We start from the raw sequence: 26662 nt of genomic DNA on the forward strand, positions 1-26662 counted from the left end.
CACGTTTACTGTCATTTTCTTTTTGTTTAAGCTTCGGCTTAATCTTTGTCCAATTGAATTCTTTCTTTCTGGGTTTACTGTACCTAAGAGAGAGCTCTTGGCCTTTGCTTGCATTCCTATTGATTCCTGATCGGTTTATAATTTTCTCATTGGTGTTTGGCTAATCCGCTATTTTTATCTTTTAAGCTGCATGCTTATCTGCTCTTGGCTTTTGTCGGATGTCTTTTCATCCATAAGCTCATTACTTTTTGTATTAAAAAAGGCGTTCCCTGTAACGCCGAAACACGTGTCTGCTGTAATTGGCAATTTTCTTTTTTTTTGACCTTGTTTTTTCTCACTTTACTGTTCATCACAAAGGTATTTATTTATCTTACAGGACTAATGTGTTTTTCCTTTAATTTAAACAAAATGGTTTCCAATTCTTTTCTGAAAATTTCTTTAGCTTCTCATGACTGGTAAAAGAGTGCAATATATACACGCTGAGTGCCCGCATTACTGCTTCATATTTTAGTATCACTGTCTTAATGCTCACTTGCTACTGCATTCTGTGCACTACGTTAATAGGAAAAACGACTTTTCACTGTTTAAGGATCGTATATCGCGGTGAATTCTTGGAAGTGAAGTGAATCTGTTAGGCACTGAAATCATTCAAAGAAATCTGACAAAAGTGCTCTTATAAGCGATTAATGTATTATGACCTGACCATATATCCGATAATACATGACATAGAAATCCTATTCAGTGAGCCGGGATTTAAAAAAGTGACCTTATATGCGGGGTGACCGTATAAGCGGGTGACCCTTTATCGAGGTATAACTGTATATATATATATATATATATAGGGATTAATTGACCGTAACGTATGCTAATTAGAGATAAAAAAGCTTATGGGGGACGAAATTTGGCGACTTCACCCTAAGCTAAACATTTGTTTTTTGTTTTGATTAAACGTACAACTCCTGCATAGAACGTACAATAATCTAATAAACAACCCAGTGTACTTTGGAGCGTCAGTCCGACCCCGCTACAAATGATAAAGTATTTGCGAGAAACGATACTATGGGGCTATTCCACGAAAAAGTCTACCCTTTGTCCCACACGCGACGGTTCCTATATTTCATAAAAAAGTAATAATTTTAAGAGGTAACGACGAAATTTTTTGCGAGAGAAATCACACATAAGTTTGTAATTTGTTGAGCAAAAAATAATTGTTCGTTAATATTTTAAAGTATTTTTTGATGAAACATATAAGACGTCGCGTGAGAGATAAAGTAACCGTTTTCCGTGGAATGGCCCTATGTGGTTTTGTTACAAAGCATTTTTACTTCCTTTTACAAAAAAGGAAGTATTGTATTCGCGAAAAAATTTTCACTCAAAATTCGACATTAATTTCAATTTTACTCACCCCCGAATGAATGTTGAGGTTTTTTTTCGACCCGACCACACGTGCATATATACCTAAGAACATATAGACACCCGAAATATCCATTTTGACGATTCCCGAGTTAATTACAACGAGTTTTCTCGTGACGTCTGTACGTATGTATGTGCGTATGTATATCGCATAACTCAAAAACTGTATGTCCTAGAAAGTTGAAATTTGGTACGTAGACTTCTAGTGGGTTCTAGTTGTGCACCTCCCCTTTTGGTTACATTCGGGTGTTTCTAAAGGGGTTTTTTGCACCTTTTTGGGGGGAAATCATTGTTACTTTCGATGCAAACACAAGTGGTGCTATAGTTTGGCGGACACTTGGTGATATATCACCAGTCTTTTGGTCGCCAACTTGGCGACAAATTTTTCGATTTCTTTTTCTTTTTAAATCTGGTTTCAATTTGGCCACGTTTGGGGATATTTAGAGAGTTAACTATTGAATCACATTAAAATTGCCAATAATGGGGAACTAACATTAAATCGCTGTAAAAGGAAGTCATGTGATGCACACATCAGCTCGTTTTTTTTTTTTTTTTTTTTTTTTTGCTGTTATAAAAGATAAGGCTGCTTATTTAAGAATGCGTTTTGTTCATTACCCGAATTATGCGGATTTTCGATCATCCGGATCGCCTTTGGTCCCAGTTAAACGAGGATAAACGAGATTGTACTCTAATTTTTGCTAATAATAAAGCTGAAAATTTGTGTCTCTGGATGTCTGTCTCTCTCCCGGTATGTCTGTTACGCGCATAGCGCCTAGAGAGTTCGGCCGATTTTCATGAAATTTGGCACGAGATGAGTTCATATAGCGTAGAAATGAGCACCTCGAAGCGATTTTTTGAAAATTCGATTTCGTCATTTTTCTATTCCAATTTTAAGAACATTTTACCGAGCAAATTATCATAACGTGGACGAGTAAAGTACCAACTTATCGTAACGTGGAACCGTAACATGGGCAAGCAAATGAACACAGCAAATTGGCGATAAATTCATCATCCTTTTTTGTAAATACACCGGCGAACCAAATGACCTTTTTTATTTTCCACTACGGGCAAAGCCGTGCGGGTACCACTAGTACTAAATACGACTCAGAAAACAAATGTTTGACTCAGGTAAACGCAGATAATTTCTGGAGGTAAGACTTTTGTGACGAAGGTTGGTCAAATTGGTGCCATTCTACAAGAAATGTCTCGAGTACAACAGTAACTGCGCAGAAAAATAATATTCGAAATAAATGTTTTAATTTTAACTTTAGTTTTCCTTTCGAGACCAACTGCACCTTAAAAATAAAGAAATATCCCTCATATCCATAGTAACTATATTACCGGATTAAAAGGCACAATGAAAATAGATGATAATATGCATACTCGATCAGAAAGCACATACTGTGGAATCAACACATAATGTGGGCAGGGGTCTTTTGGCAGTATTATTATGCTACATACTTGGGTGTTTTGATGTTTTTAATTCGAAATTTATACTGCTCTCTGAGTTAAATTCATGTGCATTGAATGGAAAATAAATATATTATATTTCATGAACCACTATTTCGGGCACGCATAAATAATTTCGCATATAATTTCAACTTTAAGACTCAAAACCTATGCCTACTTAGTTCATGACGTGAGATTCGACTTAACTCAACGTATAGCCGCTATATAGATAGGCCGACGCATCAGCTTAAGTTTAGTCATATCGGATCAGATTTTTCATTGTCCATTAGTTGTGCTAGGGTTACCACAACTAAGCTTTAAGTTTCGCCAAATTAGCCGAAAATAATACTTTATTTAATAAACAATTCACGTGCCGCTAATAATCGCTCGCAGTAAACAATCACCAAATGCGATGACTCGCCAGAAAAGACAACCATTCAAACTCGCGCTCTGATCCAAAATGGCTGATCTTAAGCTGATGCGCCGGTTCGTATATATAGGGGCCTTAACTCAACGTAAGGCCCCTATATATAGCGGCTCTAACTCAACGTAGAGCCACTATATAGATAGGCCGACGCATCAGCTTAAGTTCAGCCATTTTGGATCGGATTTTTCATAGTTGCATTGCTAGGGTTGCACAGCAAACTTTCGGATTTCGCAAAAATTTGCCAAAAATAATATTTTATTTAACAAACAATTCACGTGCCGCTAACAATTGCTCACAGTGAACAATCACAAAATGCGATAACTCGCCAGAAAAGACAACCACCCAAGCACGCGCTCCGATTTAAAATGGCTAAGCTGATGCGTACATAGGGGCTTGTATACATAGGGGCTTTAACTCAACGTGATTCAGGACATCTGGAAGCTCCTACTGTATGCCTGCTACATTGTTAATCGTGATCAGTACCAAAATACTCACGCTTATCCTTGCATGAAGCGTTTAGTATCAAAACCAGATTAAAACAAAATTGTCTTTTGTTTTGGTTTGAAAAACATTCGGCGCGTACGATTTCATATTTGCTTTCTTTTGTAAATAGGCAGTAGTCTCTAACTATTGAAATATAAAATATTTTGGATTGGGTGGCTTGGAAGCAAATCGGTTGAATTCACTTTTATGCCATGTCCTAGTTTGTAAACCACCACCGTATCCGTGTGGTTCTACGGTAGCGATATGGTAAAAGCATGGATTCAGATGATTTTGGAGTAAAACGGGTTTTTGCAACGGATTTCGACCTAATTTAGAGGGATTCATTCCAAACTGCTACGTGAAATAATCATAATGATGTGTGGTGTCGATAAAACAGTCAGTTCTCGAATTATAGTACGTTATAATCGTTGAGTTCCTTTTCCTTCAAATGGCTCCGATCGCAGTTATAATTGCGAAAATCATAATTTGAATTGAAGACGTCAAAATTCAAATAAATGCCAGGTTCCGGTGGATGTCTAAAGAGGATTGTGTCGAGTCAAGCGGGTTGGGTATGAATTACGTCGATGGACACCACCGGCCAGGAGAGGGACCGTGAACCAGAGGAGTTTCCACTATAAACATGGGAAAACTCAAAGGAACGTCAACTACGGTGAAAACAAAAAGCAATCGTGTTTTCATATGAAAAGAAAAAAAAAGGTAATAATAATTTGAATTCTTAAGTTTTGAATTCAAATTATGTGTTTCGCAACTACAAGTTGCGACAGCATCCTACTCCTTGGGGTTATTGATTCTAGAAACAGCTCCTGTCCCCCAAGCCTGCTCCTCCTCCTGGGTGGTTACGTGTGTATAGTTGTGTGTGTGTGTGTGTGTGTGTGTGTGTGTGTGTAGGCTTGTGTGTATGCACGTAGGCGTGTGTGTATGTGTGAAAAGACGCTTGCGTGTGTGTACGACATGGACATCACCGCCCAGAAGCGAGTTCCGGGGGACAGTGTTCAGGACCGAAGGATGCAGAGGCTCCTGGTCCAAGCTGAAAAAGGAACCGGACATCAAAGACGGTCAAGTGAGAACAATAAGCAATCGTGATTGCTCAAAAAAAAAAAAAAAAAATAATAATTAATTTGAATTTTGACATCTTGAATTCATATTATGTTTTTCGCAATCACGAGTGTGTGTATCTAGGCGTGTGTGTTTGTGTATGGGGGGGGGGGTATGTGTGTTGTGTGTAGGCATGTGTGTTTGTGTCTGTGTGCAGGCATGAATGTGTGGGTAGTTGTTTGTATGTGTGTGTATGTGTTTGTGTGTGTGTGTGCATGTGTAGGTGTCTGTATGTATTTGTGTGTGTGTGTGCATGTATATGTGTGTGCGTGCGTGTGTGTGTGTAGTTGTGTATGTATGCGCGTGTGTGTAGGACATGGATGCAACCTGGAGACGGCTTTCGCTATAGGAGCAGCATCGTGAGGAGCCGGTCGACGGTGATGGTGCGGAGGGTGGCGGTGGGAAAATAAAATGATAGCACATCAAAACAGTCAAATGAGAACAATAAGCAATGGTGATTGCTCAAAAAAAGAAAAAAAAGCTTTTGAAAATTCGTGGTTTGAGCTGGTTTTGATACTAAAACGCTCCACCTCACGACATTTTTTTTCCCGTTATGTCTGAGTTCCCGCAGACGACACGTGGGCATGTCTGGGTCTCCCAGCGGCGTCTTCGGCGAACCTCGTCTGGTTGGCCACACTCGATAAGGCGTCGGTTTTGTCGAAATCGATCTTGGCGTACATGTCGGGATCGCTCCCTTTCGGAGAGTTGGACAGGGAGGAGAGGACGGCGAGGCTCCCGTCGGAATCGCGCTTCTGTCCGAGGTCCAGCTTGATGTAGCTGGTCTTAGGCTCTGAGTCCATGTCCTTGTTGTCCTTCGGAACGGTGCCGTCCTTGTCCTTCGAGGAGTCGCACACGTTGGCATAGCAGTGGGAGGTCGATCTCTTTGGAGCAGGGCGGTTGAGCGACGACGTCGCGCCGAACTGGGGGAGGGATCTCCAGGACATGCTCTTTGTCTTGGGCCACTTTGGCACCGGCGTGGGTATGTGGGTGTACAGGTGAGAGTAAGGCTACAAAGAAGGAAAGAAAAACAATAGAAACGACGGCGTTGTGAAGAATTTTTCACTTATAACGTGCTACTGTCTGCTCACCGTTTTTGTGGAATTGGGAAAACGTCCACTTAAGACATAAAGTAAAGAGATTACATAGAGAGGCCCCACTACACTAAGAAATTAAAGCCGGAAGTTGCACCGCTGTATCCCAAGATCCTTAGCTTCTTGAGATACATCTTAATTCAAAACACTCCATTACTGAATCTCAATTCGTTGTTAATTTAAACTTAGATATCGTTGCAAGTTTATGAAGTACGGTTTTTGAAATTGCATTAAAACATGAATTAAAATGCAAACCAATCCGCAAGCAACTTTATGCGGTCCTTTTGCGAGATTGATAAAAACTATTCTCGCGAAGCGATCATGTCATCATAACCCCGCCCATCATTGCACCACTCTATCCCATAATTCAGGCTTCAATTTCATCTCCTTTTTACCATAGGCGGGTCTTCTCTGTGTATATTTCCTTACTCTATGAGTTAAGACGAATCTGTCTGAATGAGGAGGAAAAGAAAAAAACTGATGGACATGTTTTGCTCATTTCAATGTGACTACTGCTTAATTTAGAAGCTAACGTATATCTGCAAAAAACTGCATCTCCGAAAACTAATAGATGCGGCGATTTTCGCCTGTAAACCGGATGTTAGCCTTTGCATCCCATAGGCGGTCAGACAGTATATACATGAAAATACACCGACAGCAATCAGGGGTCGATCCAGCGCGAAATTGGGGCCGCTTTGCGGCCCCTTCACAAAATTCCGCATGGCAAAAGCGGCCCCTTTCACAAAATTCTGCGTCGCAAAAGCGGCCCCATTCACAAAATTCCCCATCGCAAAAGCGGCCCCATTCACAAAATTACGCGTCGTAAAAGCAGCCCCTTCACAAAAATTTATAAAAAGGCAGCCTTTTCACAATATTTTTTAACCGCAAATGTGTACGCATCTACGCGAAAGCCTACCCCTCTTCCACCTTCCCCCATCTTATCTTTTTGCCTGCTGCGTGAGGTGTTTTTGCTTGAGAGCGTCAGAGGGGGGGGGGGGGGGGGACGAGAGAGGGACGCTTGTGATTGGTGGCTAGCGAAAATCCAAGAAAAATAATGAGCACGTGATAAAGAATTGATTCGATGATTTTCTGCTGTTCCACGAGTGCGAATTGAAGACTGACTCATTTCACGCCACGGCAAATTAATCGCCTATATTCTGTTGGTTTGATTTGCTTCAATGACCAAATACTTCTGAATTAAATATTCCTTTGAATCATTGTAACTTTCAGTTGTGTCTTAGTTGCACGCATCCTTCCTTTATCCATATTATTTTGCCAAATTATGCACTTTTAATTCTCAAAAGTAGTTGCAAATTGAAACCTTGCCAGTTGCAGATCTTCTAGCTTTTTTTTATCTTTCTTTCTTTTTTTTTTTTAAATTTTTTTAAAATATTCACCTGTTTTTTCAATTTGTTCCTATTTTCTTCAGTTTATTTTGAAAAAGTTTAAGGTTCATAGTTGGGGGGTTATCTTACGGAACGGACGAGCAAAATTTCTGAAAATTATTCCCGAACGAAGGTTAAAAAGAACATTCGAAAATCTTATATTTTCCTTTTTTAATCAATTGCATAGAAATTCGCATTGAATACTGGCGCATGCTGATGCAAATCGTATTGTATGGCAATTAATTAAATCCTGTTAGAGTATGAGTGACTACGCGGGAAACGCCGAACAACCGATTGGCGAAATTCCCTGTAGTTTGTAGTTGATACTGTGCGTTCTCGAAAGCTCACTTGACACGATTGCATTTAATGAAAAAAAAAGGTGTGATTAGGACAGGGGTACCCACTTTTTCTCATATTCTTTAGTTTAAAGCAGCGTTTCTTGATCTTTTTTTGAATCTCGGACCGGTAGAACTTCGTCAAAAAATTTCACGGACCGGTAGAAATTTTTATTTATTTTTTTTTTCACTAAAATAAACTAATCTGTTTTGTCCTTTTTTTTTTTTTTTTTAACAAATGCCAGAAAGAAAACCCTTCTACTTAAAATAAACTTACAAAAGTTAATTGTAAAATTTTTTTTAAATAACTTACACACTTTGAATGTAAAAATAAGCGCAGCTAATTTGTGTAAATTTTCATAAGCAAATAAATCTTATAGCGAAACCACAAAACGTATGCAAAGTAATGGATATATTAATGCATAAAATATCGTATAAAATTAGGAATAAAATTAAAATAAGGAAATTTTATTTTATTGGGAACGGGTATAATTCTTCGAAGACCGGTCAAATTTTCTCGCGGACCGGTGCCTACGGAGAATTGCTGGTTTAAAATGCATTATTCATTTTTTCTTTCCTGCTATTTTTCTTGTAGACTGTACGCGTAAGAGCAAAAGATAACTTCCAAAGTCACGCTAGTTTGAGCGTACAGCATACAGTAAACCAAAAGAATAACGGTATTATTTTTTTTGTAGTTTAATTCATAGATTCCTTCTTTTATTGATAAAATACAATGCCAGCTGAAAAATATCGTCGGTCATTCTATTTAATCTTGCTGTCTTCTTAAAATAAATATGAAACTTCCAGATGAGCAATTTCACAATTTTTTAACGCATGTCCGCTAATGGTGAGCAACGGGAACAGCGAGCAAAGGAAGTTTTATTGAGTGGGATTTTATTAAAAAGTGGCGGGAATCGCGTAATCTGCAGACGATAAATTAAAAAAATGTGGTAATTGTATATTATTCCAGTTCGTTTTCTTTCTCGGTATTAATTTTTCTTTTGTAACAGATCGTCTGCGATCTAGGAGCGCAGACGATATTTTTCGTAGTTAGCTTGTTCGCGCCTTCGCGTGTTTAAGTGGACATTTTTTAGGCGCATCAAAGAATAAATTGATATTCTATTCGATTATAATTTGTGTGGGAGCGGATAATGGATAATTTTAGCGGATAATGGAGCGCTGGAGATAGCCGCAATAATCTCAGTTTGGAGAGATTGCTTGTTCGTTGAAAATTATTCTTCAAGAAATTAAAATATGAAACGAGGACGTCCTGCAACGGGAGGTACCTCCCGAAATTGTGCGTATTATGTTAAAAAATTTCGCTCTTCGAACGTTCGGTCCCAAAATATTGTGAATTTCTTCAAGTCAGCAATTAACGACCCCGATAAAATCGCTACCACCACTTCACCATGCAGTAACGTTAACGCAAATGTTCCCGTTTTGGAGGGCTCGGGAAATGCGGTAAAAGATAGTACATCAAATGACAGTGAGGCAGTTCGCGAAAGTATAACGATTTTTGAGCAGAAAATACTGGAAGTGAATCTGGAGCAACTTCAATTGATGATGATATTGAGATTGAGCCATCAAATAATGATTCAAGCATTGTATTAGGGAGTACAAATGGAAATAAGAAGCATGCAATAAATAAAAAGTACATTGCAAATTATGAAAAGGTGTATAGCTGGCTTTACTATAGTTATTCAGCTAAGGGTTTTTTGTGCAAAATATGTTCATCTTTCATGAATGTTAGTGATTTGAACAAACCTTGAGTAAATATTGGAGTTGATATCAAGAAAAGCTGTCACCCTATAGAGTTTTAAAAAAAACATGAGTGCAGCAAAAATCACAGAGAGGCTGTCAATATGCAAAAATCTAGTGCAAAAGAAGGAATTCTCAAAAAAATCTGAAAATGAAAAGATTGGAAATGAAGCAAAAAAAAAAAAAAAAAAAAAAAAAAAAAAAAAAAAAAGCAGAAAAAAAAAAAAACAGAAAATTGATTGGTAAGTTTATTCAAATTTTGTACTTATAATCATGAAGCAATGGGCCATTTTTTAGAATTTTGAATCTCTAGTTAGATTTTTGGGGGTAAATTTAGATGACAATGAAATGAAAAAACATTTGCTAACTTGTGGTAAGAATGCCACGTATTTATCCCACATTTCAGTTCAAAACATTTATCTTTGAAAATACCAAAATTCCGTTCTTTTCAGGAAAATCCTAAATTTTACTTTGATTACGCAATATATATTTAGTATTAATTAGTATTGAGTTTCGAAATCCAATTCTAAAATAACTTTACTAAAAATAAAATTCTTTTATATGCTGTTTTTATATTTTTATTTCTTTCGAAGATCTTGGTTTCCTTACATGCGCCATGGTAAATGAATTTTTCGCATTTTTAATGTTGACTGTACCTTGTTAAGTGGCAAACAAATAAAATTTCTTTATATATTTATTAACATCATTAAATTGCAAAGTTTTAAATGAAATACCTACTCTGTAAGAACGTCAAATGTCAAAAAATTAAACGCTGAATGCTGGTGCAGTATTATTTTGGGTTTTAATTACTTTTAAGTTTTTCAAACACATACATTCTTCTGTGTTAAGAAATATGTGATATCTTTAAGTCTGTTCATATTGTATTTATTGGGAGTTATCATTACGTTCAGCAGCATGTGCAATTTTCATTGATCTAAAAGTATTTGAGAGGGGCAAACAGTAAATCTGTTGTGAGACTTTCACCTTAAGAAAGTGTGCCTTGCATATGTATATTTCTAAAAAACAATAAATGTAATGTGTATCAAATTACAATTAAAATGTTAAGGATCTTACTTCCCCCCTCCCCCAGCGCATTTTCTCTAGACAGCTTTCAGGTATTCTTCAAGAACTTGCAATCACCCCCTGAAACCTGTCTAATGCTTTTCTATAACGATACGACAGCTAAAAATGCTTTTATATAATCTTTTCCAAGAAAAAAATCACAAGAAGTTCTTTTTTACAAAAATAAAGAAAATTCACAAAAATATTTTGCTTTTTCACAAAAATAAAGAAAATTCACAAAAATATTTTGCTTTTTCACAAAATGGGGACCCAAAAAATAAAACCTGGATCGACCCCTGGCAATGGTTATGCCCTCCAGGGACTGCAATTTTGTCCTTGTTAAGGTCTGACTGGAATAGGCAATGAGCTGGAGGCAGATGGAATTATAGATAATGAAATTTTGGATAACGTTTACTGTAATTGTGTCTTATTAAATTTACAATGCATCTTCTACTTTGTGAGACATTTATTGAAAAAATGTATTTTTTTCTACAGTAGCTACTACAGTAGTTTTTAACTACAGTAGCCCAATTCAAAACATTATATTTTTCTGCTATTTTCTAAAGGTTATATTTAAATCCAGATGCTGTCTCTTGACTGCTAATATCAAGTACTCTACTTTATCCGAAATTTTCGACTAACGAAAGTGACCACGTCAGTTAATTGAGACTCCAGCTGAAACATGCAATTTTAATCTTTCATGGAGGCTACAGCCTGGGCTCTCCGATGATAGGTTACTGCGACCTCCCAAAACATTCCTCATTCGGCACATTCTGCAAATTGCTGACTGCAACGCAACCTAATACTGATGCATAATTGCGAGAATAATTGAAAGGAAAATTTCTTTTTCAGGCTTATAACATATTTTCTCATTAAATGTAGGTTTGTGCTATAGGTACACAATAGCATTTTACTATTCGGTAAAATTTGAAGTTTCATTCGGCAAGTTGAGAATTTTTCTCTCCCTTAAACTTAAGTTAGTTATAGATAACACCAGGGCGCCTTACCTGTTGCATCTGGTAAGGCTTTTCTTTCCGCAAAGTCGACGTCTCTCCATGTTCTTGCCTGTTGTGGCTATCAAGGCGAGCGTAATTCGTGATCTGATCGACACAGTTGTTGAAGTGGAGAGGGCAGTTGTCGGCCGAGCAACCCATCTTCTGGGTGGGCTTGAAGTCGCAGCAACAGTGGACGCAGTTCCGCGGATGGCCTCCGTGGTCCAAGACATTCCCGTAGTCCGTCTGTTTGGCTCTGTCCGAATAGGTAACCGAACTGGAATTCGTCTTGACTACGCACATGTTGAGGGAGCACGTTCGGCAAGAACCGCACGTGGTCTTGGACAGCACCTTGTCGTTCATGTAGTGCTGCTTCGACGCATTGATGCACGTTCCTATGGTGCAGCACCGGGGCAGGAACTTCGTCCCGGCGTAGAAGGTTCCCAGAGGAGGCAGGCCCAAGTTGGATTTTTTCATCATGAATTCCGTCAAAGGGGAATGCCTGCGCTTCTTCTTCACCGTCGACCTCAAACTCGGGGTGGGCATGGGGGCAGAAGGCATGGGATCCCTCCTCAGAGCGATCGACGGGTGTCCGTTGATGATGGCGGACGTGCCGGGCTGGGCGTCGAATCCGTTCTCGTACTTGTCGTCGACTTCCCTCATCAGCAGGGCACTGTCCATCTCGGAACCGTCGCCGACGAGCGACGAATGGGGCTCCGTTTCGTCCCCGTTTCCGTTGGTGACGGCTTCGCTGTCCGATCGGGGGATGAGGAGACACTCCTGCAGGGCGTTGAAGAGGGCCTCGGCTTCCTTGCACTTGAAGGCGTAGATGCCCGGTCCCGTGGTGCATCGGCGGCCGCATTCGAAGGAGAAGAGCTCTGTGTCGAAGCCATATCTTCTCAGGCTCTGAAGGGGCCAAATGATGGGGCGTTCGCCCCGCTGGTGGAGCACCAGCTCTGTGTCGGTCACTTGTATGTGGCAAGATTTTATGTAATGTCCATCTTCATCTATGTTCCAGACCTGATACAGAAGGAGGAAGAGGATCAAGTTTAGATGCGATGTACATTACTAATGAAATAAGATACATTATTAATTTAATGAACTTTTTCGTACGTGCCGCTAATATCTGTGCGACCTGTCTCTCTCTCCACTCACACAGACACACAGACACATATAAATATATGTATATAAATGTATATCCCGTACAGGGACTCTAAATTGAGATAAAATTGAATCCTGACCAGAGTTGCTCCAATTTTATGTGAAGGGTTCTCACAAATTTGGGGTATGTTTTTTCTCTAGAAAAAAGCAGTATCGGAACGACGTTCCGCCATCGGTTCACCCTTCATGTGTATATCAGGGTTCATTGATGTTGGAACGCCGTTAGAATACTGCTATTTTGGGTAAATATTTTCCTTTCAAATAAAATTCGTTTCACGAGCTTTAAATTTGACGCTAAGCATTGACTGTACTTTCTCTATAGGGTCTGGTGGGGTAAAGTGGTCATAAAATCGTAGGTTATAATAAATACAATAAATCCTTAAAAAACTTAAACTTTTTTTGTTTTTATTTTACATTGCATTATTGAAGAACACGGTACATTGAGTTTTAGGAAAATAAATATAGATTTAAGTAGTGTTATAACACTTTCTTTTCCCTTTGTATTTATGACCACTTTACACCATGGGGTGGGGGAAAGTGGTCATAGCATGGAGTAAAGTGGTCATAGTTAAAAATAGATGCAAAATCATTATGAACAACCCTAATATTTGTATATTTTGGTTATTTTTATAGTTACAAGTATATGCACAAGCATATGTGTGTATACACGAGTATATACGTGTCGTGTAAAAATTAGTAAACACGTTCATATATGAGTAGATGCATGTATGCATCAGATACATGCATGCACGTGCCTACTCAAGTATATACGTGTATACACGAGTATATAAGCATGTATACGTGATTACCTACAGGCAGGGCCGGACTGGACCCCTCAGAAGGGCGTAAACCTTGGAACTTCAGAGGGGCGCAAGATATTTCTGTACTTATTTACCCATTGTAGATGTATACGACAGGGTGCGAGGGTGAAAATATTTTCATGTGTCATTGCTCATTACAAAACTTCTTGCATAGGTGATCCCACGAGTGGGGCATTAAAATTGTTATTTGGGTGTTTTGGGGATTTTTTTTTTGGGGGGGGGGAGTTCTCGTTCTTGGAATTCTAATGTTTTGCCTGCGATCTTTTTTTAAATTTTTTTTTTTATGTTTTATTGACCTTAAGAGGGGGAATGGTCTTTATTAGGAGAGTAGTGCAGGGTTTCCATTTAAGTGATTTATGTGATACTCTAAAATTACGGTCCGAGGGTTACTCCCCCAGAAGAAATTTCGAAAAAATGATGTAAAATTCTGCATTTTGAAGCCTTTTAAGGGGAAATTGGAACTACAAAAATATCAGAAAAAAATAGACAAACAAAGCTTATAAAAGTTACTTAATCGTTAGAAAATTAAGATAATACACAGTAAAAATTGCTTTGGGGTCTACAAATCAATGATTGTAGTCGGCAGAGCGAGGGAGGAGAAAAAAAAATTGCTTATGTTTCTTGCTTACATCAACTTTCGGTGTGAGTAGTCTTTAATCACCTCTTCAACAGTGGTGCAACCAGAACTTTTTTTTAGGGGGGAGCATATTAAAAAAAAAAAAAAGATTTAGATCTAATAGGGAAGAAAAGAAAGGGGGGTATGGGGGTTCTCCCCCGGAAAGTTTTTGAAACTTGTAGTTTTAAAACCGCAATTTAAGACTTTCTTTGCTGATGCTAGGGGGGAAAAAGTACAGGGGTCTCGGCGGAAATTCTAGAAATTGAAGTCTTAAAAACGCGATTATAAGCCATATTTGTTGACTTTTGGGTAAGGGATGGAGCTTCAGGGACTGTCAGGATCGATTTTTGAATAACGGAATTTTTCAAGAAATACTAAGCACTTCAGAATGCACTCAAAAGGACAAAATAACTTTTCTGGCATATTTTTTTGAGGGGAAAGTTTGGTTTGAAATGACTTGAGCTGCACTTTTCCTCGTTTGTGGAGTCATTTTCTTGGAATAATTGAAAACTACAGGAATACTTAAATAGTGTTCTTTCTGACCCAGATAAGATATTTTGTCCCTTTGAGTGTGAAAAGTGCTTAGTATTTCTTTCTTTCTTTCTTTTTTTTTTTTAAAGAGTTCTGTATTTTATTCTTTTATTCTGTAAATGTATTTCAGAGATAGAATAATGTTACTATCAGGAAATTTCACCTCTGTTTTCCATATAAATGCTTCATACCAAAAGGGAAAAAAAGCTATAACAATTAGAGCCATTTAAATATTAAAGGTTTGCAAAACTAATTCATATTTCACAACAGACAAAACACTCGTGATAAAGATCCTTATTTCTTTATTTAGCCCCGTTTTCGATTATTGACATACATAGATGAGGATAAAAAATCCAAAGAAAGCATTGATAGTGGATAAATATCATGCTTGCTCCAGAGAAACCTTGATTCAAAATTTTTATTATGATTACTATTAATATTGCTGTTGTAAGGCAACAAAATTTGTAACAATGGGTTTTGTATTTAAACATTTAATAGGGGAAATTACATGAAATTTGCTATTTTCCATCCTAACCGAAATAATAATTTTACTTCAGAATTTTAATTTTTCAGCGTTAAGTTGTACCTTAAAATGAAGCAAATCATTTAGTGAAATCCAGAAGTCTCTCTATATATTTTCTTAAATTCAAATCTTAAAAACACGATTGAAGGACCATATCTTCTTATACTAGAGCCAGAAATTTTTCGAAATTAAAGCTCACAAAACTCAACTTTTAGCGATTTTTGAACTTGACCAATAAGCTGCAACTATTAAATATTTTTAATTCAAAGATTTCTTTAAAATAAATTAGGATTTTCCCCCGGACAGTATTATTTTGAAAATTGAAATCACTTTGTTTTCCCACTATACGTGTTCTTTTTTCCTCTTCAATAATAAAAAATAGTTTTTAAAAACATTTAGCTCAGCATTCCGGGGGGGGGGGGAGGGAGCTGTGGGTCCCTCTTCTGGTTGAGCCACTGCCCTCCAACCAAAAATCTTTTAATCTCTACATAGTATAAAATGAAGTGTCCAAAAACGTCTGTTTGTTTGAACTCTCAAAACTCGAGAACTACCCGGCCGATTTTGCTGAAATTTTCACAATTTGTTCCTTTAAGTCCTGAGAAGGTTTGCAGACAAGTTCGAAAACAATTCGATGAATAGTTCTTTTTTTATTCCAATTTAGGGAAAATTTTCACATAAATTCCCGAATATGGGGGTGAAAAATTACTCGCAATTAGTAACATTATATATCGTTGGAAAGAGAAGAATTTTCCGCGTTCTACGCAATTTGTTCCAACGCTCTAACTTAATTGCGGCGGGAGTTATTTACGTTTTTAGCTTGAATTTGTTTAGGCTTAGCTGAAATTTAGGCACTATTGTCTTCATTAAATTTATCAATAAAAATTGAAGGAATTGTCCTACAGTTTTCTTTTTGACACCATTGAAAAGAGCTACCTTTTTTTACTCCAGATCTAACTCGACCTATGGTCGGAAGTTTAACCCTCTATCTCCATTAGAAAAAAAGTTACAAGCGAATTAAATGAAGTTCAAAAATCTGTTCTCTATTCAAGTTTTTAACCATTTTATTTTGCGTTTCCACGGTAACGCTTTTTGAATCCATCATTTCCATCTTTCTCATTTTCAATTCTGAAACTTATTTTACTTTGTGTTTCCATGGTTACGCTTTTTAAATTCATCTTTCTCATTTAAATTTCTTAAAAGTATTTTAATATCTCTCGTCATTGTTTGGAGGGGAAATTTTGCATGATGATTTTTTTTCTTTTATTTATGCCTGATTGTTGAATATACGTCACTCGACACAATTTTTGTTTTCAAAATAGACCGGGCAAAGCCGGGCAACGCAGCTAGTAATTAAATATAAATTTTGCAAACGGAACCTGTAAAGCTTTTATGACATTTTTACTTCAACTGATTACATTTCATGGACTTTCCTGCTTTTTTTGAGCGAATTAAAATAGTATTGATTCCCGATACACCACTGACAATATTAAATATCTTATTATAATAAAAGGAAAATATGATTTTTTCGGCTGTATAATTATGTTTAAAAAACGTGATTACCGTACCATAGTCTACAAGAAATTTTTCTTTAGGTCAAAATTATGACCACATCCAAAGCTAAAGTAACATGGCTAAACATAAGAACGTAATATTATGCTATCTGCAAGAAACGGAAAATCTATAAATAATTGTGAATAAATTTTACAAAATAAGTAAATGGACTGAAATCAATAATGAAGATTGTGGAATCAGGTAAGAGAAGATATGAATTAATAATATATGTACATAATGATTAAAATGGAAAAACGGACATTTCCCTCAAAAATGTAAAAGGTTATAAATATAAAGTTTGCAGGAATAATTTAATAAATTATCACACAGTGAAAAAAGTTGTCTCATTTCTTGACTTAACATAGTTCGTCAATAAATTTTTTATTGTAAATTGCAAGAAGTTTCTGTTGTCTCAAATTCAAGATGGCAAAAACATCTTTCTAGAAAGGTCCTCTTCTTCTGGGGCAGACCCAAATCTACGTACCCGCAGACGCCGCAGTAGGGGGGGGGGGGCACACCACAGAAAAACCTACGGTCCGAGTGACCAAAGAATATTTTTAAAAAATAAATAATAAATGTGTACTCAAATTTAAAAAGTTGAAAATATTTTCAACATTGTTATAAAAATTAGGATTAAAAGTTCCTCATAACTGCTCAAAACTTTAAACTAATAATAATTACAAACAAATTTAAACAATTTAAACAAATGAACTCATAATTAAAGTAGAAATATTGAAGCAGTTAAAAACAAACAACAACCACTCGTTTAACAAAATAGTCATTCGAGGTGCGGGGGGGGGGGGGGCTATCCAGTGGCCTGTTGGGGGCCCTGAAGATTTTTTCAGGGGGGGGGGCAGAATTTTTGGAGGCGAGGAGTGTTTTTTGAAGAAAAAAATACTTTTTTGCCGCAATAACATAAATGTCGTGTAAAGCGCGAAAATATTTATTGTTACAAGAGTTACAATAAGGCTGTAGGGCAGTTTTAAAAGACTGAAGGGCGCAACTAAAAACGCAATAGGGTGCCTTTGCTTAAAAATTAACGATTAGAGGTACGGTGGGACGGAATGTTGGTCGTTAAGAGAAGATTTAGAAAAAAAAACTCTCTTCTCCGAAAACAATTTTTTTAATGTCTTAAAATGTCATTTTAAGTCTTTTCAAAATTCAAGATAGCAAAAACGGACCCTTCAAGAAACTTGTTGCGTACGACAGTGTATGAAAAATGGCATTAAAGACCTGAAAAACGGAGATCGGGAGGGGGGGGAGTTTTTCAAGGAAAAAAGCGGGGCTGCGGAGTCGAATAAAAAAAAAATGACTACGGCTCTGATCCGACTCCGGAAATTTTAGAACCTTCGACTTCTACTCCTTTACCCCAAAGAGAGTTCGACTCCGACTCTTGAAATCTTAAACCTTCGACTCCCGAATCCGACTCCTTCACCCCAAAATCAGACCGACTCCGGCTCTTCGACTCTGACTCCGCAACCATGGAAAAAAGACATTTTTGTCGAGTTGTCGAGATTACGTAAATTGAAAAGACTGAGGGCGCATCTAAAAACGCAACAGGGCCCTTACAGACTAACTAACAATTGCAGGAATTGGATGTTTGTCTTGATTCTAGATTTAAAGAGCTCTCTTTTCTGAAAATGTTTTATTTTTTTTTTTTTAATTTCTTAAATTGTCTTTTTAAAAGATTTTAAAATTCACGATCGCAAAAACGGGCCTTTCAAAAACTATTCTTCTAAAGACCAAAAAAAAGAGGGGGGGGGTCACAGTATGGCTGCTGGGCGCTTTAATATGACGACAGAAGGGCGCACCTGTGCGTTAAAACAACAACTATTAAAGGTATGGGGTGTTTGTCTGTGTAAGAAAAAAAAATCTGCAGGGCTCTTTAGAAGGCAAAAGGGCGCTACAGGATGTTGCTTTCTGCCAAATAAAGATGAGTCACCTCTAGATGCTTGTTAATTGTGTTAATGCAATCGGAGGTAAGATAGCAAGAAAATTGATGATTGAAATTGCAGTAGAAAATATTGCGGTCCTGATACACTGTTACAAAGACTAGCTATACAATTTTTATTTCGGAGAAAAAGGGAGGCAAAATCTAAATTACCATTAAAAATGGTAGCGTAATATACAACTGATAATTACTTTTCAGGAAGCACTCAAGAAAAAAGCTGAATAATCTTCCATGTCTATCCGCTCTCCTCCCTCCTAATCGCCGCTATTAAATTTCCACCAGAATTTCGCTGGTGATTCTGGGTATCGAGTAAGCTATCAGCGGTTCCTAGAATTTATGATTTACTCGTCAAGACCCCTGTTCCAAGGATTTTGACCCCCAAATTACCTTCAAAATCGCACCAGTGAGCAGTGACAATGATTGAGAAGAAAGGAACAAATTTTGAAAAGAAAGGCAAAATAATTCCAGGTTCCTCAGTGATAAAAGACTTATATTACCGTAAAACTTTTGTACTTAACAATTTCGAGGTGTCAGGAAAAGAGAGAAGAAAAATCATCAGTTAAAGGGGAAAAAATTATTTTTTTTAGTAACAAAAAGAAAGGGGGCGGATAATTTATTTTTGTAAAGAATATTTTTGAACAAAACAAAAAAAAAATATTTTTCTGTCGTAGGGGCGCATCGGCCATGTGGCCGGTTGCCCGGCGGGCCAGTCCGGGCCTGCCTACAGGAGTGTATACGTGTCTATACGAGTATATACGTGTCACGTGTATGTACGGGTATATACGCGTGTAAACGAGCATCATATGAGTGTATGCACTTGTATCTCGAGTATATACGTGCATACATGAGTATATACGTGTACATTAGACGTATACACGCATATATAAGTGTACATACACACATATACGGATATACACGAGTAAATTCGTGGATACATCCAGTGCATGTTTGTACGTGTCTACTCACATTGTGAAGCACGAGTATACGTATGTATACGTGCAAACACGATTATATACCTGTATAGACGTATATACGTACATTTACGTGTATACACCAGTACATGTATGTATACACGAGTATATAAGCTTGTATACATGTGTGCCTACAAAGTGGATCCAAGCACTTGGGCAAAAATCTAAGGGATGTGAGAGGGGAGGATAAGAAGCAAAGAATTATAAGGAACTTACGTTTGCTGACGCGCTACATGCACACAAAGTCAGAAACTGATGGATGCAAAACAAATCACAAATTTGTTACACAAATATGATTTTACCCAACATTTTAGTTTTCAAGAAATATTTGGAGCAGTTGTTAAAAGTTACGGCCTGTAGTAGCTATAATACAAGCATCGCAACAAAGGCGCAGCGGCTGATGAAAGTTTTCCAAAAGTCTCGTTATTGCAACAGAGTGTGCTTTGTGATTGCGACGCACATGTATCACAGCTGCAGGCCGCAAATTTCATCAATCGCTTTAAAATTTTCTTGAGACCTAAAATGTTGTGTAAAATTGTCTTTGCGTAATAAATTTTTGACCTGTTTTTCATCCATCAGTTTCTGGCTTTGCGTGCATGTAGCGCGTCAGTATTGTGTTTGTGACCATATGTTCCTTTTGTGATTCTTACTTCTTATCCTCCTCTCTTACACCTTATAATAATATGCCCAAAAGTTTAAACTCACCCTGTATTCTTGCATATCATATCATCACTGCATACTTGTATGTAAGTGTCTACTCGAGTACGTACGCGTATATACGTGTCCACCTGAGCATATAAGTGTTTATATAAATATATACGAGTATAAGCGAGTATATACGTGTGTAGTCGAATGTTTATCTGTATAGATTTAAAATATTTGCAGATACCCATATACGTATTTATTGGTGCATTTATGTGAATATGTTTATATACGTGCCTACACGAGTATTTGCGTATGCATACGCATATACTCGTATATTTAACCCCATTTACTGTAAAAACAATACATATTAAGTGAAATTAATATTTAATTTATATCTGCCTTATACTTAACGATTAAGTGACATTAGAAGAACGGTATTCATTAAGCCTAATACTATGACCACTTTACCCCATCTTACTTAAATTGTTCTAAAAAATTATCTAAAATAAATTCAGCTAATTGCTGATGAGTAAGAGTTCTTGAGACATGTAGGAAGCTTCCTAATCAGTCAATCTGTTCATAATTCTAACAAACAAAATTTCCCAAGGAAGTTAAAAGAGGTCTTTGGATTTAAAAACTTTTTATATTCACACAAAATATTTTTTTTTATCAAATAAAATTTCACCAGTTGTAAAACTTTGTACTCAAAATGTAGTTTCTAACTGCCCTACTCTATAATAAAATTTTCACATTTATTCCAACATTCATTTCCAAGCTATAGCCATTTATTTGACGAATGACCACTTTACCCCATTGACCACTTTCCCCCACCAGACCCTACATATTCTGCGCTTCAGCCATCGTCTTCGTCTACAGCTTAATATCTTGCACCTACAGCCAACAGAAGCAGAAGAAGTTGTATACATCACCCTTGTTGTTGTTCTCTTGTGCCAGCTAGGCTGTCAAGTTTGGGGTGCGCTGCTTCACTTTTCCGTGATGAATTATCCTGACAACCTGAATCTAAAACCAAAACCTAAATGGCAAAGGGGGAGGGGGGTTCTGTTCTTATTTACTATTCGTGCATTTTAAACGTTGGTAAAGTGTTCTTAATTTTATTAAAACTTGTGTAAATTTCAGTATTTTGTTACAATTTGCCAAATTGAATACCAATAGTGAGTTGTCTATTTTATAAATCAATCATCTCTTACATGATGTCAGATCACATGAAATAATGTCTGCTACCCCAGCTGTACGGATAAATTCTTTATTTTTTTATGATGTCATAAAGAGTTCAGAGATTCTTGACTTAACTATTAGAGATTCACCGAATACCATATTTTGCCGAATACCGAATATTCGATTGAAATTCTAACTGAATATTTGGCCGAATACCGAGTATTCAACCACAGTTTATTAGCCTGTGTCAGTTTATTAGCCTCTGTTTATCAGCCACAGTACTTATTTTTATTTCATGCCAATTCAAAATCGAAAATGTTTATCTATTTGTGCCTTTTGGGAATTGTTAATGCACTTCCATTAAACATCCTAAGATTATCTGCATTAAGTATAATTATTAATTTAAAATATATCAAAAATAAAATTAGTTATTCTAAAAACAAATTAATATAATAAATGGTGCATTCGGTTTACGTTTGTCTGTAATTTAAATTGATAATTATTTTCCTTCCTGCTCCATTATTTGACAACTAATATAATCATGGTAACATGTTATGTTGTAAATAAAAAATCTTGCATTGCCTTGCATGCAAGTACACAACCAAATCGTAAAATACCATTAAAGACTTACAATTTATTCAAGTGATTTTCTACTACCTTAGTCTCTTCAGTAATGGATAAATAATTTTATCAAACTTGAAATTGAGAAGTCAAATTCAAAGGTAAAATGCCCAATGCCCCTGCTTCATAATTTACTGTTATTAAACTGATTAGAATGCTTAGTTCAATTAAGTCGTTTTAAAACAATAGTTAATGCAGTAGTGTTCACGGAGGGTGGGCAGCCTCGTAGTAATTGAAGGGTGCGCCATCCCTCTTCGGGGGATAAGCACCCCTCATCAATGTTTCACATCGTAAAAAGTAAGAATTACTGCAAAAATAAATCAAGTAAGGTTATTTTAAAGCAACAATAAAATTTTGAAAAAAAAAAAAAAAACGAGCAGATGTGTGCTTCACATGACTTCCTTTTACTCCAATTTAATGTTATTTTCTCATTACTGGCCATTTTAATATGATTCAATAGTTTACTCTCTAAATGTCACCAACAGTGGCCAAATTAAAACCAAATTATTAAAAAAAAGAAAAAAAAAAGCCAAATTTGTCGCCAAGTTGGCGACACAACTTGGCGACCAAAATACTGGCGATATATTGCTAAGTGTCCGCCAAATTATAACACCACTTGAGTTTACATCGAAATTAACAATGATTTCCCCCCCCAAAGGTGCACAACTAGACCCCACTAGGAGTCTACGCACCAAATTTCTACTTTCTAGGACATTCCGTTCTTGAGTTATGCGACATACATACACACATACGTACATACAAACGTCACGGGAAAACTCGTTGTAATTAACTCGGGGATCGTCAAAATGGATATTTCGGTTGTTTGTACGTTCCTAGGCAGATATCCACGTGTGGTCAAGTGGAAAAGAAAACTCAACATTCATTCAGGGGTGAGCAAAATGGAAATTAAGGCCGATTTTTGGGTGAAAATTTTTTCGCGAATACAATTCTTCCTTTTTTGTAAAAGGAAGTAAAAAAAGAAAAGCAACAAACCTTTACTTCAATATCTGAGTGTTTTCTCTCACATTAAAATAACTTTGAATATGACCATATTACTGAATAACAATTTAAACTAATTTTGTACAATGGTGCTATAACTTTCATTAATAGTACAGAAAATGTGTTTGTTTACCAATTATCTAATGTGTTTACTCATACTCATCGGTTGCCGAACATTGAAGCATTCGGACGAACCGAACGATTTGTTGAATGGGCGGTATACCGAGCACCAATCGAATATTTCGTGCATCCCAATATAACATTTTAAAGACAATTAAAATACACAAACGTTTTAATTAAAAACTAAATCTAAACGTATATCTTTAAAAAAATATTACTCTCTTTTTAAAATTTTAGCATATTATCTTAATGAACATAGGAAAAATATAAAAGTAATGAAAATTAATAATTTATTTTTCATTATTTTATTTACTAAAGAAAATGATAACTATACTTGGTCCTTAACTTAAGGATCAATTAATATAGTATAAGGAGATCTAATGGGTCATTTACATTTTTTTTTTAGTTTAGGACACGCAAATATTTCAAAACTAAAAAAAAAAAAAAATTCTGAAACATTGAGAGTAAGTAAATATGAAGCATTAAGAACTGGTTGTTCCGATTTTTTTTCCCGGTATTGAGGAACATTGTTTGCTTTTCAGTTATTTAGGGAAAAAAATCAACATTGCACTGGTATTTATTTCTTGCCATTGACACAAAAGGTATTTTTAAAATCTTTAAAATATAAATCAAATGCTTTGACTTACATGAAAGACAGGTCTCGAGTTATCTTCAACGGTAATTCTTGATGACAGGCATCCCATTATTCAAAATACCTAGTCAATAAAAAGAAAGCTTTAGGAATGACGTTAGTTAAAATGTAATTCTATATAACTTAATTAATAAACATAACTATTTCTGAGCTAATAAACTTAGAACAGCAAAGTGCCATCCAATTTTTCTAGCCCATTTTCCACATACTTTTGTAATTTTTTATTTCAATTTAGAAACTAGTACAGATATTAAGAGATTTTTTTAACCATTGTTTAACAGCTACGGCTTAAATTTGTATTTTACTCTTTTTGACATTTTAAAAACCTATATTTATTCCCATTCTTCTGTAGTATTTCGGTAGGGCTAAACAAAATCATCAAAATCATTTTCGAATCATCATACGAATCTTTATAAAATCACGAAGTCAGAAACTAAGCAAAATTGTTAGCCACCTTTAACCTGAAACCCTAATGTAATCTAGATTGTATTACAGTGCTCGCCGCTTATTAAAATCACATTGGTTCAGAAGATATTTGATTTTATAAAGCGGCTGATTTTATAAAACGGCATACCAAAACTCACTTTAAAAATTATAGATTTTGAAGTTCAAATGCTCTAAAAACGACATTTATTTTTGTTTCGAGTGTTTAAAAATACAGTTATTTTGAGCATGAGGTACATTTTTTAAAATTTGCACAAGGTTCTTAATCAAATAACAATGCGCCAATATTTTTAGAGTTGCAGAGTAAAGAACAATATCGTTTGAAAGTTTACAAAATGTTTATAAGTTTTAACATTATATTTTCCTCTTGGCTCAAAAGTGCATCGCATAATATCAAGCACTTTTCTGACATCTAATGAAGAGAGCGAATTCGGCTCTGATATTTCCTCATCTACAGAGATCGATTCCTTCCCTTCTTGGTGCATCTTTATCAATTTTTGGCGTATTATATCCAAAAGTTTGATTTTATAAAACGGCGATAGTGATTTTATTAAAGGATGGTTTTAACATGTTTTGATATTGCGATGACTCTGTTCTTCCAAATTTGATTTTAAAAAGCGGCTGATTTTATAATCCAGTGATTTTATTAGTGGCGGGTACTGTAGTTTTAAAATTTCATCGGTCTTAGTTTAAAAATCTGTAAATTCCCTTACCTTGTGAAACCGAGAGTAGCGCAAAAAAGCAAACTTTCAGAAAACTCAGGATTCTCAACCTCTAGGCAGGGGGACCGGAATCGGTTCGCAAAAAATGTTTGGCTGATCCTCGATTAATTTTACTTGCCCGCGTCAAAAACAATTCATTACACAGGATATAATAGTCAAGGCCTGATTACCGCACAGGCCAACTAGGTCTGGGCCTGGGCCCCATCTTCTTATGGGACCCCAAATTTTTTAAAATCTTATGCATAGCATTAAAAAATTATGCATTATTGTGTAAATAATAAAAAGTAATGATTTATTAATTGAAAACATAGCTGTTTAAAAAATTGTTAAACATTATTTTACCTTATTTTCTTCTTACTTACAATGATAGACTGGAGAGGGGGGCCTCCGAAGCATTGTGGGCCTTGGGCCTCACTTTTAGTTAGGCGGGCCTTGATAATGGCAATAACATTGTGTACGGTTTTTTAACGTCAGTTTTATGATTACCAGATTATATGCAGAGGCATACAGTAAAACCTGTCTACAACGATACTGTTGGGACCTAAAAAAATATTGTTATGGACAGGTTATCGTTGTAGATAGCTCGATTATTCATGATGACATTTTTCTGGGACCAAGACAAATATCGTTATAGACAGGTTTATTGTTATCAGGGGTCGATCCAGGTTTTATTTTTTGGGTCCCCATTTTGTGAAAAAGCAAAATATTTTTGTGAATTTTCTTTATTTTTGTGAAAAAGCAAAATATTTTTGTGAATTTTCTTTATTTTTGTAAAAAAGAACTTCTTGTGATTTTTTTCTTGGAAAAGATTATATAAAAGCATTTTTAGCTGTCGTATCGTTATAGAAAAGCATTAGACAGGTTTCAGGGGGTGATTGCAAGTTCTTGAAGAATACCTGAAAGCTGTCTAGAGAAAATGCGCTGGGGGAGGGGGGAAGTAAGATCCTTAACATTTTAATTGTAATTTGATACACATTACATTTATTGTTTTTTAGAAATATACATATGCAAGGCACACTTTCTTAAGGTGAAAGTCTCACAACAGATTTACTGTTTGCCCCTCTCAAATACTTTTAGATCAATGAAAATTGCACATGCTGCTGAACGTAATGATAACTCCCAATAAATACAATATGAACAGACTTAAAGATATCACATATTTCTTAACACAGAAGAATGTATGTGTTTGAAAAACTTAAAAGTAATTAAAACCCAAAATAATACTGCACCAGCATTCAGCGTTTAATTTTTTGACATTTGACGTTCTTACAGAGTAGGTATTTCATTTAAAACTTTGCAATTTAATGATGTTAATAAATATATAAAGAAATTTTATTTGTTTGCCACTTAACAAGGTACAGTCAACATTAAAAATGCGAAAAATTCATTTACCATGGCGCATGTAAGGAAACCAAGATCTTCGAAAGAAATAAAAATATAAAAACAGCATATAAAAGAATTTTATTTTTAGTAAAGTTATTTTAGAATTGGATTTCGAAACTCAATACTAATTAATACTAAATATATATTGCGTAATCAAAGTAAAATTTAGGATTTTCCTGAAAAGAACGGAATTTTGGTATTTTCAAAGATAAATGTTTTGAACTGAAATGTGGGATAAATACGTGGCATTCTTACCACAAGTTA

The 26662-nt window shown here is 36.0% G+C and overlaps 1 protein-coding gene across 1 annotated transcript in view; it reads right to left on the reverse strand.

Annotated features, from left to right (window-relative positions):
• Positions 1–5439: 5439 nt before the first annotated feature.
• Positions 5440–26662, reverse strand: part of LOC129234272 (uncharacterized) — a 29360-nt gene continuing 8137 nt past the window's right edge. Inside the window, exons 3-5 of the mRNA XM_054868267.1 lie at positions 23845–23913; positions 11527–12531; positions 5440–5895 (exon numbers count right to left, since the gene is read on the reverse strand). Coding sequence (XP_054724242.1) covers positions 5440–5895; positions 11527–12531; positions 23845–23901 — 1518 coding nt within the window. The 5' untranslated portion in view covers positions 23902–23913. The remainder of the gene's footprint in view (positions 5896–11526; positions 12532–23844; positions 23914–26662) is intronic.

The sequence above is a fragment of the Uloborus diversus genome, chromosome 1, assembly GCF_026930045.1.
Source record: "Uloborus diversus isolate 005 chromosome 1, Udiv.v.3.1, whole genome shotgun sequence".
In the NCBI taxonomy this organism is placed as follows: Eukaryota; Metazoa; Arthropoda; class Arachnida; order Araneae; family Uloboridae; genus Uloborus; species Uloborus diversus.